General features: G+C 39.5%; 1 protein-coding gene across 4 annotated transcripts in view; it reads right to left on the bottom strand.

Moving 5' to 3' along the window:
- CACNB2 (calcium voltage-gated channel auxiliary subunit beta 2) overlaps positions 1-12,464 on the bottom strand; it is a 135,588-nt gene that overhangs the window by 17,293 nt on the left and 105,831 nt on the right. For all 4 annotated transcript variants that reach the window (XM_035129854.2, XM_035129858.2, XM_035129855.2 and 1 more), the window contains 3 exons: positions 6,820-6,942; positions 3,159-3,295; positions 1,890-1,966 (listed from right to left, as the gene is read on the bottom strand). In XM_035129854.2, coding sequence (XP_034985745.1) covers positions 1,890-1,966; positions 3,159-3,295; positions 6,820-6,942 — 337 coding nt within the window. The remainder of the gene's footprint in view (positions 1-1,889; positions 1,967-3,158; positions 3,296-6,819; positions 6,943-12,464) is intronic.

Genomic DNA, 12,464 nt, shown 5'->3' with positions numbered 1-12,464 from the left:
AAGGAGCATAAATGTGTAGCAAAAATATGCAACAAATATGCAATATATTTTAAGTTCCCTATGCTTAAACTTCTATGATGCTTCTCATTGTGGATTACCTAATGCATCACTGGTGTTTCATTACTACTACTGCTATTAGTATTAGTAACATTGGCAACAGAACTCATCAATTGCTTAGCCATTATTTAAGTGATGATTTGATCCCAGGATTGTAGATTAAAGGGAAGTGAAAGGCTGTAAACATGTTTCTAGTTTACATGCTGAATCAATTTTATAAAAAGAAAATCTGGATATATTGTTATTATCAATTTAAAAAGTCATGCAATATAAAAAGTATTCCTCTAAGAGATTTTATGGATCTCAATGAAAATGTTTCATCTTTCTTTCTCTTTTATTTATTAATTGCATTTATACATCACTCTTCATACAAAGATCACAGGGTGGTTCACAAAATAAAAATACAAAATGAGAACACAAATCACATACTAAAACACCCAAACCAATAACCCCAAAGAAGTTTAACCTGGGTGGGATATGGCAGCAGCAGCAGCAGCTGAACTTAAACTATGGCAAAGGATGTTGATGGGCCCTTCCATTTTTTGAGTTAGGGAAGCTTCCTACCAAGGAGATGTCAAGACTTAAGAAGAATGACCAACTAGTGTGGGTTTTTTGGGGTGTGTGTGTGTGGCTGTGATGAGTGATTATGGTGAAGGCACTCAGTAGATGCTTGGAGCCTGCATTTTCCTAGAAGTGTTGATACTGTGACTGAAACAACACACCCAGTCACTTTGGCATGTCGCCAACAAGAGAGGCCATCACTGGAGGAACTGGATCCACACACTCTCTTGCCAAGCCAAAGCTATAGCCTGGCGGTTTCCAGGCCCACCCAGCCAGTGACTACTGGAGGGGCCCTTCCTCTTGGCCCTGGGCTCTGCAGCGCTTCTCCCCATCAAACAGAAAGCACCAAGCTCACTGCCCATATGGCAAAACGATTATCATTAAAGATAACCAAGGAAGGTTTTAGAAGCAAGGTATCAAAAGCAATCTATTTAATATATCAAAACATGTTTTACCACATAAACAGTCTAGATAGCGGCTAACAAAATGCGATGTTGCCAATCCTCTTTCCATGATACTACAGATGATCTAAAAATATTTGTTAAATAATCTAAAAAGAGTCCTGCTGGATCAAACTAGCAGCCTCAATGGGAAGCTCACAAGTAGGATGATAACCCGGTCCTTGCTGTTGTTTCTGGTGACTGTTATTCAGAGGCATGCTGCCTCTTACCTTGGAGATAACATACAGCTATCCTTAGAGCACCGGCTGATAGCCTTATCCATGAATTTCTCTAATCCCCCTTTAAATGGCTCTAGGTTAGTAGCCATCACCACATCTTTGGGTAGCAAATTCCACCATTTAACTATGTAGGAACAAAATGCTCTATGTAAGAACATTCATCGCCTTCCCCACAACAGGCCACCATGACTGCTGCTGGCAGGGTTCCAGTAAAACATATAGGGCCACAGCCTCAGCTATAGGCCTCTACCCATTTTACTTGCCTGGCAAAACTGCTGGTAGATATACGGCATAGCCCACATAATAACTGGCCTAAGAGACTATCGCCTTCAACAAAGACCCACAACTTACATTGTCACTCTAACATAAATATGAACTAGACAGAATGATGCTCTTTAAGTTCTGTTCTACAACCTCATTACCAGTTTTTTCATGAATGGGTCTTACTAAAATCATCTGCACCCTGAACCTGTTAATTAAAAAAATGAAAAAGGGTTGATTTCTCACTTCTACTGGAAAGTGTAATGTGCAGGAAGACAATAGTTATATTAATTATTATTTATAAGTGTGAAAAGAGCAATGGCCCACTTACCAGATGATGGAGGTGTAGACTTTCTGGAACTAGGTACTACGTCACCCAAACTGGATGATGAATTTCCTCCTGATTTACTAGAGTAAAGTAAATAAACATTCACTTTTCTAATATAATGCTCATAAGGTATAAATGAGGTGATGTTCAGTGAAAACTGTAAGATTAGTGGAATTGTTAGGAATTTCCACAGTATCCAAAGCTTGGTCCTGAAGGCCAAATGACATGATGCCTTTAATCTGTCTCTACATAACAGAGGTTATTATTATTATTATTATTATTATTATTATTATTACGTATACCCCACCCATCTGGCTGGGTTTCCCCAGCCACTCTGGGCAGCTCCCAACAGATATTAATAATGATAATAATAATAAAAAGCAATTAAACATTAAACATTAAAATGACTACTTCAATATTAAAGGGCCTGATATACCTTGGTAAGGGTCTACAGAAACCATATTTTTGGACTGCATAGAGTTTGAATCTCATATTAAAATATTGTTGGTGGCTCTGAGTTGCCATGGCAAAAAAACCTGACAGATTAAATAAATAAATAAAACCCACAAAAAAGTAAGGATTTTATGGGTGGTGATGGTATCTTCAATTTTTTAAAAAACCACACATCTGTGGTCAACCATCAAGGAATGAGTATACATATATATTAAGTCAAACAATTTATAGGAGGAAAAGACTACAGTGATTTAAAAGTTCTTTTTTCACCGCTTCTGGCTATTATTGTGAAATGACAACAATAAAAATACCAACTTTCACAATTATAACTAAAGTGAAAATGTTATTCTCTTTCTGAAAGAAGTGAAATAGCAATTAGCAGCTTATGACAATATTGAGGAAGAGAACCATGCTCAGGGAGTCTTAGTTCCTACATATGTGGAAACAAATTCAAATCAAAAGAGCCAATTCAGACAATACTTGACTCCAAGGTTTGTAGCTGCAGAGTGATGCAAGGAGGCCTTGGTTTTGTGCAGGGAGATTGAATTAGTGAGATCCTGTATTTCTTTAATCTCCTTGCACAAAACCAAGGCCTCTCATCAATCCTTTATGGGAGACAGAAGGAGCATGTAAACTGGAAGCATGTTCATAGCCTTTCCCTTCAAAGTACAATCCTGGCATTAAAGCTTCACTTAAAGAATGGCTCTGGTAAATAAGAGTAGAGAACAAAAATAACAGGATTTTTACACACCCACACCCACCACCAAGGAAGTCATTTTATTTAAAACCACAGTCTCTGTGTCATTGTTATTGATTTACCTGGAGTAAAATTTCCCTTGTTTAGCCTTTTGTTCATGCTGCAGCCTCATATTTTCTAATTTGACTGGACTTGGTATGAATCCTATTTCACAGCCTTCTTTTACCAATCGTCCTATCCACCAGTCGTTGTTAAATTTCTAGAGAAAAGGATAGATTAATGAATTTAAATGTCAGAAGTTTTTGTTTTTGCTTTTGCCAAAAAATTCTCCCCTCATCCTAACGTATCACATTTACCATGCTGGCAACTGACCATGCTAGTAATTGCATATAATTTACCTAAATAGTGTTTTTAAGGCTAGGAAGTAGATGTATAAATAAAATATCATCAAGCATGTGTGGATGTAGATGGAGGGTCTGAGAGTTGTTAGATTTATCAAAATTTAGCCCAGGCATCCCCAAACTGTGGCCCTCCAGATGTTTTGGCCTACAACTCCCATGATCCCTAGCTAACAGGGCCAGTGGTTGGGGAAGATGGGAATTGAAGTCCAAAACATCTGGAGAGCCGAAGTTTGGGGATGCCTGATTTAGCCCTTAATCAAAATGAGCATGACTGTGGATGAAAGGATACAGAATGGGAAAATGTATATCTGAAATAAAGAAGTAAAAGCTTGAAGCTAGAATTAGCAGGGTGTAATCCAAAGAGTCATGTTGTACCTTAAAATTCCCCTCATACAGTTGAAGACAAAACAGTCAAGATTTGTTTATTCATCTACTCTCTCAGCCAACTACTAATTGCTTTAATAAAAGGATTCTAAATCCGCTACACAGCAGGTGTGGAGTGAGAAGAGGGACAGACAACAGGATTAAGGAAGGAATGGGCAGGAAAAGTAGTATCTGACTCATTCCTGGTGTATTCAGAAATTTAGAAAAGTACTGTATTTCACCCTGACAATGCTATTTCTAGCTAACACAGAATGACTTTTAGGTGTTGGAGAAAGTATGGGCTCTATCCAGACAAAATTAAGTGCTTTTGAGTCTCATTAACTTTGATGGGAGAAAACCACGCATGTGCAATAAGACTTGTGTACTTAAGTTTGGCTGCATGATAAGGACTGCACTACAAGTTTTGAACGATTAAGCATCATGTCACCATCCACAAAGCAATCCATGTTTACTTAGTCCTGAAATATTTGGTAAGATGACATGCATTAACTACACATGAGGTGGAGCACCCATGTTTTAGAAAGCACATTATACTGAATTTCCACAAAGCAAGGGTAAATAATTTAAAAGAGAAAATGGGTGGTCTCTTCTCTAATTCACGGAAACGAGAAATGGAAAATAAGAGGACAGGAAATCCAGCAATAGATATCTCGGAATTTTATTCCAGAGCAACTCAGGTTGGTCAAATCATCGCACAAGTGCTATAAACAAGCAAAGTGTACCTCCTCAACAGTAGCTCGCTTTTATTTTCAAAAAGGTAACCAATTTATACCAGCTGCCATTCAGATTTTTCAGGCTGAAGTGTTGGCCCAGCTACATTTTCGGACCCCAGTATGGATACAATAAAGTATGAGACGATGTGTGGCAGAATCAGGTAGACACATGACATAATATTGAGTGTGGACTAGCACTATAAAATACTGGCTGCATTGCCATTTTCATTCCCAACCTTCTAATCTGGTTTTTGATTTACTTAAGGACTCCTATAAATCCAGATGGCTCCAACCCATACACAGCGAAATTAGATCTGTTGGCATTGTCTTGGAATTATTGTATAATTCTTGTGAACAATATATCACAATATCCAAATTAGATTAAGGGATATTGGGGGGGGGAATTGAGTCAGCTGTAAATAAAATCTGCTCCCCCAAGTTCTATGGTTTAAATACAACCAATAACAGGATCACTTATATCTCAAAGTTAATAATTCCAGCCCAACACAGGGCATTTCCTGAATGAATGTTTTCCCCCTGAGCTTTTGTTAAGGGCAGATATTAAAGGTTTGGAGAAAGAAAAAGAAAGGTTGGAAATAGTGCCACATTTTCTCAGGATCATGCTTTTTAGGGAAGCTTTTAATGTTTAACAGACCATTGTATTTTAATATTTTGTTGGAAGCCGCCCAGAGTGGCTGGGTAATAATAATAATAATAATAATAATAATAATAATAATAATAATAATAATTTATTTCCTTGATATGACTCCAATACTAGGATTTGTTACTACTATTAGTAGTAATCTTTGTTTGTTTGATATGAATTACATGGAAATATATAGACCGGTTGGGTAGCACCTGCCTGTTTCGAGTGACAATGGAAGAGTGTGCCTTTGGGGTGAAGTAATATATAGGGTTGTATAAGTAATTATTGGACTGAAATTAGTAATGTCCATTATTTTCAATGTATCAAATCAGAGTAGGATTAACAAAGAATACCACATTTTTCTGTAATTGTTATCATTCTAACATTATAATCCACAAAAAGCAATAACAACAATAATAAAGAGGAGAAAAAAAATCAAAGCGAGAAATGAAAAGAAAAGAGAGGAAAATATATTAAGAGAGAGGAAGGAGTGGCAATATTTCAACAATAGCATTATAACTTCAGACAACTGTCCTTCAGAAGGGATACAACCATTTGTGATTTATTTGTGTTTCAGAAAAGACTGGTGTACATACCAGACACAATTTGCATTTAAAATGGAAGGAAGGAAGGAGTTACTCCTTATTTGCTATCAGACTAGGTTAAGGAAAAATGCAAATTTGTTATACTTCCTGTTCATCATTACACAGCCAAATACAAATACTCTTTCCAAATACTCTTTCTTTTGCTAACATTTTAAATTTCTTCAAACCACAAAAGACTTTTTAATAGAATATTACATATCTGCTTTAAATGGCTATTACCGTCCTGAGTAAAAATGTGGTTAGTGTAAAAGAGTATCCAGATGTTTTACTATATACAATTTAGCAATTTCAATCACTTTATGCAGACATTATCTCTTATATGCTGTTATCAAGGTAAACTGCATGGACACCAAAGGTATATTGACTTAGAAGTCTACTATAAGTGTCACAGAAACATTTATGTAGCACTTTAGCTTACAGTCTGAAAAAGAAAAAAATGAGACAAAAGCAATTCACTGAATCTTCTGATTACTAAGGGCAAAGGCATTGCAGCATTTAAACTGACCCAGTTTGTACAAACCATGGCTTGGTGCGAATGAGGAATGATGAAAGAATATAATAGAATATAATGTCTACTCTGCTCCTCCTCTGTTGCTGCTGCTACTATGGAGTTGCTTAGCATTATGTCCAAACCTAGGCTTATGTTTTATCTCCAGACAAACAACAAACTGTAGCAAAAAAAAAGCAAAACAAAACCCTTGGCTAAAGTTCATGGTTTGTCTGGAGTGGTTTGTCTGGAGTGAAACAAACCACAAATCCAGGTTTGGACATAACGCTATGCCAAACCATGGCTTAGCTCATAGCTGTATGGCAGCAGCAGAAGCAGAGATGAGGCAAAGCGGCTGCAATCTGAGAATCCAAATGTTTGTTCATGATGTATAAACATTACTTTTAAACGAAAATTAGAAAGGAAGTGTGGCACACATCATATGTAAATTCTTGCTGGATTCCATCCAGTGTAAATAAAGCAGCATACAGTACTTTATATTATAATACTGCAATCACAGCTATAATTGCAATATAAGCTGTCTTACTTCTTTAACATGAAGAAAATCTTTCGCTTCAAATGAGATGGCCATGCCTGGGACTGGTACATCATCCTCATGGGCTGCACTGTAGCTAACATTTGTCCGGACTGCAAATGCAACAGGTTTTGCCTGTAGAGCAAAATGAGAGAAAGAGGGTTGATATTTTCCCCGGCATTAAAATGTGCTTGTCTTCAATGAAAACACTGAAAAGTCTGGGGAGTATTTCATAAGAGGCAATCAAAGTGATGATATTATGCTGAGGATAGATGGCAGTTTTCCAAATAACCGGTAACAATTTTTTTTATTGCAGAGGCACTTCACAAGGTTAGGGAGAAGACTCATTGCCTTTGACAACTTTCCCAGACTTGCCCACTGACAACTCTCTCAGCAAGTATAGTTAACAGTTACCTAGACATTAGAAAGTAAAGCAGCTTTGGTATCTAAATGGCCTTGGTCCTGTATACCTGAAGCAGCATCTCCACCCCCATCGTTCAGCCCGGACACTGAGATCCAGTGCCGAGGGCCTTCTGGCGGTTCCCTCATTGCGAGAAGTGAGGTTACAGGGAACCAGACAGAGGGCCTTCTCGGTAGTGGCACACACACACACCCCCGGTGGAACGCCCTCCCAGCAGATGTCAAGGCAATAAGCAACTATTTTACTTTTAGAAGACAACTTCCCTGTTTAGGGAAGTTTTAAATGTTTGATGCTGTATTTTTTTAAATATTCGGTCGGAAGCCACCCAGAGTGGTTGGGGAAACCCAGCCAGATGGGCGGGATATGAATAATAAATAATAATAATAATAATAATATATTATTATTATTATTATTATTATTATTTCTAATCTGTGGTAACAGACAAGTCTTATTTGTAACCTAATTATGAAGCTTATAAAGAAGAACAAATGCAAGGAGTCTGTTTCTACCAATTTTGAAAGTTTGTTCATTTATATCCACCCTTGCCCATTAAGTGACAGCATCTTCATGTGGTGATTGCCTATTGAAAACATTTCTACATATTGTTGGGAGAAATGGCTTCTCTGCAACAGGATGGGGGGGATCAGTGATGGGGCTCTAAAACAAAATGTTGCAATGTGGAGTTGTTTAGGATTCCAACTACTTCCCATGGTTTTCTTCCCCTTACACCACCAGTCAGTGAACATTCAAAGCTTACTGGGCATACTCACTGGATGTTTTCTTTGGGGGGGGGGTTACACCTCATTTTGGGGTTGCCTTGTCATTTTTTTAATTTTTTTTACTAAAGATGTATTGTACTCCTGCAAACCTCAAAGTTACCCCAAGTCACCTAATACCTTCTCTCTTGCAGTTTTGGCCAGAAGACTTGAATCCGAAATAGAGGAGAAAATATGCAAACTTGGGTACAAGTATGAATACATACCAGTATGTATAAAGATACAATATATGAATTAGACGTGATTTCAATTCAGTGAACATTATAGTATAGTAAATGTGATTCTCCCCTCTATTTTGCAAACAAGTAGATTCTGTAGTGAAGGTAACTTAGCAACTGACAACAGGTAATATCCCATGCTTAGCATTTCTACAAGGGTCAAAAGCTTGTAGGCAGACATATAACTAATACAATTATAAAACCATTCATGTTGGTGGCCTTCATGGTAGAAATATATTATTTTACATTAGGAGTAGAGAACATTTTTTTCTGTTAAGGACCAGAGTCGCCTGGGGTAATCCATTGAGGGCTACATGCAGGTGATGAGTGGGGCCAAAGTAAAAAATGTGCATATTACCACCTTTCTGCCACTTCTTTAACAATCCTCTCCCTCCACAACAGACTGCCAGGGGACAAATGACATTTGCTATAGGTCTAAAGTGATTTTTTTTATTACTAAAACTGGTATTTTATTTTATAAATGGACTAGCTGGCCCTGCCACGTGTTGCTGTGGATTATTTGTGTGATTTCCCCTACCCTGTGCCGATCCATGACATATCCCTGTGATTCCCTCCTCATCCCCCTCCCTCATCCCTGTGAATCCCCCAACTCTGTCCTGATCTATGACCTATTATGCCCCCTCTTCCCCCCACCCCTGGCTTACCCCTGTGATTTCCCTCCGTCCAACCCCGCCCCCAGGTTATCCCTGTGACCCGTTCATTTTGCACACAATCATTCCCCCAATGCGCGTGTTCTGTAAAATTTTGCCCTGTCCCAACCCTGACTCCCCTACCCATGTGTGCTATGTGAAATAACATTTATTCTACCCAAAGGCACGGCCCTGTAAAAGGCCCATATTCAGTTGATTCTATGCTGCAGCCTATTCGCCCCATCCCCTCCAGGCAGGCCCATACCTCCACTTGGCAATGTTGCTGCAAAAGGCCTGTTTTCAGTTGGTTGCTGTGTAATTTTGTGATGTCATCTGGTGGCGTGGCTTTGGAGGCAGCAGTGGGTAATCTGCCTTTCTATTGGATGCTGCTGGAGTCTTCAGAGCTTCGGCTGGTGACGTCTAATTTGGGCACCACTTTTTTGTGTTTAATCATTATTTTTGGTATGAAAGGTTTGCTTTTTTGGATTTTTTTTATGCCAGATCTCTCACTGATGGGCATGGAACGTTGTGGCCAAATTTGTTACATTACAGTTCAGCGATTATGGAGAAAGGCTGTGACCTCCGCTCACGCAATGCCTACATTTTTATATATATAGAAAGAGGCTATTGTGAGTACTTGAGTCCAAAGCCATTTAGGGCTTTATATGCTGGTACTAAAAAAAAATGCTGGTACTAGGCGCGGGTGGCACTGTGGGTTAAACCACAGAGCCTAGGGCTTGCCAATCAGAAGGTTGGCGGTTCGAATCTCCATGACAGGGTGAGCTCACGTTGCTCGGTCCCAGCTCCTGCCAACCTAGCAATTCGAAAGCACGTCAAAGTGCAAGTAGATAAATACGGTAGGTACTGCTACACCGGAAGGTAAATGGCATTTCCATGTGCTGCTCTGGTTTGCCAGAAGAGGCTTTGTCATGCTGGCCACATGACCTGGAAGCTGTATGCCGGCTCCCTCGGCCAATAACGCGAGATGAGCGCTGCAACCCCAGAGTCGGTCACGACTGGACCTAATGGTCAGGGGTCTCTTTACCTTTACCTTATACCAGGGGTCCCCAAACTAAGGCCCGGGGGCCAGATGCGGCCCAATCGCCTTCTAAATCCGGCCCGCGGACGGTCCGGGTATCAGCATGTTTTTACATGAGTAGAATGTGTCCTTTTATTTAAAATGCATCTCTGGATTATTTGTGGGGCCTGTCTGGTGTTTTTACATGAGTAGAATGTGTCCTTTTATTTGAAATGCATCTCTGGGTTATTTGTGGGGCATAGGAATTCGTTCATATTTTTTTTCCAAAATATAGTCCGGCCCCCCACAAGGTCTGAGGGACAGTGGACCGGCCCCCTGCTGAAAAAGTTTGCTGACCCCTGCCTTATACTAACACACTGAACATGTTATCAAAACTGGAACATTTGAACACAAGCATCACATTTCAGTGAGAACATGTTCAGAAGCAAAAGTAGGCAAAGGAACAAATAATAATTTTTATCTTTGTACTGTAGGCTAGTTCCAACACACACTCACACACTTCTCTCTCCATTAGCCAGACAAGCAAGAGGCACACATTCCAGACAGGCAAAAAACACTTGGGTTGCAAAGCGGAGCCAGTGAGGAGTGTTGCCAAGGGAGAGGGTTATGCCTTGGGGACAGTTCTGAGGGCCAAATAAAAGAGGACTGCAGGACCACATCTGGCTCCTGGGCCTGAGGTTCCCACCCGTGATCCGAACTAAAGCTTGATTGACAAGTTGGATGCAATTTTTGCAGCTTGTATAAAGCACACCCACAAAGTTTAGGTAGATTCATCCAGAAAAAATTCTGGCATGGTTTGAACTGAACAACCTGGGCAAAATTTCATACCAGTGACTAACTTTGGTTTGGCACCCACACAATGTATCTCCATTGGCAACTGTACCTCCACTATAGCTTATGAAATGGGTGTAAATTTCAGCAGATGGCAATCATAGTTAAGCTGACGTCTCACAGAAGAAAGGGAAACAGCTTAAGAGAAAGTCATGATCAGGTGAAAGCACAAAGAATGAGATAAATTCTCGGTCTATATGTGTTTAAGGGAGCAGCTTTTCAAAGACAACCAAATGATAACTATTATAGAATAGTGGAATCAAAAAAATGTGAGATGGCTTTGTAAGCCATCTAGTCCAACCCCCTGTTCAGGGTCAGTGTTATCAGCTCAACAACCTGGCAAGGCCCACCACTAATAGCTGCCTGCCCCTTTCAAACTCTGCTATGGTGCTCTAAACACTAGGCAGCTGGGTCTAGCTGCCATTCTCAGTTTTCACAATGACCCATCACAGCATGGCATTGTAGAAAATTAAAGTGCCAGGGCAGTGTTATAGCACTTACCAATTGGAGACCACCAGAGGACACTTTGCTCAGGGCCCCCTCAACTTGTAGTCAGTCTTGATCAGGCATCCCCAAACTTCGGCCCTCCAGATATTTTGGACTACAAGCTAGGGATCATGGGAGTTGTGGGCCAAAACATCTGGAGGGCCGCAGTTTGGGGATGCCTGGTCTTGGGAGGTTCAATAGAGATTTAGTCAGATAAAAAACACTATACTAATACTACCAAAGGGAAGTTCCAAGAGTTAGCTGTTTTGCATTAGTATTCTTTTAAAAATTATGTTTGGTTTAAGAAGTCTCATTTCTAAAGTTCCAGAATAATAATAAGATAATTTTCTTAATTCACACATCTTCGCAACAATTCTGTTAATATGGCCAATTTTATTCCCTCTTACTATGTGCGTCATTCACTCATATTCAAGGTGAGACTGCCCTATCTAACACAGCAAGGGAAATATTGTGATATGTATAATCAGCTCTCTAAAAATGCCGCATGCTTCTAGAAATTATCTGATAGCTCCCTTGGTATTTGTGCAATAGCAGCTAGGGATTTTCAGTGTTTCATATCAAAGAGCAGATATAAAAAAGAACAGGAAAAAAGAAAGTAGAGTTTTTCAAAAGAAACAGTCTCCAGAGAGCCTTTCAAAAAAGGGTGTTAACCTAAATATAGGCGCCACTGTAGATGTGTTGTTTCCACAGCTCTGCTTATAAATAATGTATATGAATAAAGCTGGAAAAGTGACTCAACATGTAAAAAAGCCAAGCTTCTTATCTTACATCCTAAGAAGAGGTATTCAGAAACCAGCATTTTGCACAGCAGTACACAACTAGATGTTTTGCACACGTATGAACGACTGATTGATTGAAAGGTAGATGGCAGAAGCAGTGTGTCTGATGATCATGGCAATTGAGCATGCCTTCAAAAGGCTTTGTATTTTATTGAAGGAGTTTCAAAGTCCATATTTTAAGAAAAACAGCTATACAGTATTTATGTGGTAACAGTATCAGAGTACTATGCAAACATTCTGTAAGCTCAAGTCTCAAGTGCATTTACAAGCTAGTAAACACCACTAAACCTAAATTCAGTCTGGATTTACAGCTCTAATCCTTCCCTGAATTGTGGGATGGGGTGGACGGTTGAAGATTGTCTACCCCCAGAGACTATTGGGTTCTGGTGGGTTTCTGAATGCCCTAGGGCAGAGGTTTTCAACCTGGGTGCTTTGG

Source organism: Zootoca vivipara, chromosome 12 (genome assembly GCF_963506605.1).
Source record: "Zootoca vivipara chromosome 12, rZooViv1.1, whole genome shotgun sequence".
In the NCBI taxonomy this organism is placed as follows: domain Eukaryota; kingdom Metazoa; phylum Chordata; class Lepidosauria; order Squamata; family Lacertidae; genus Zootoca; species Zootoca vivipara.
This window is presented reverse-complemented; position numbering and strand designations above follow the sequence as displayed.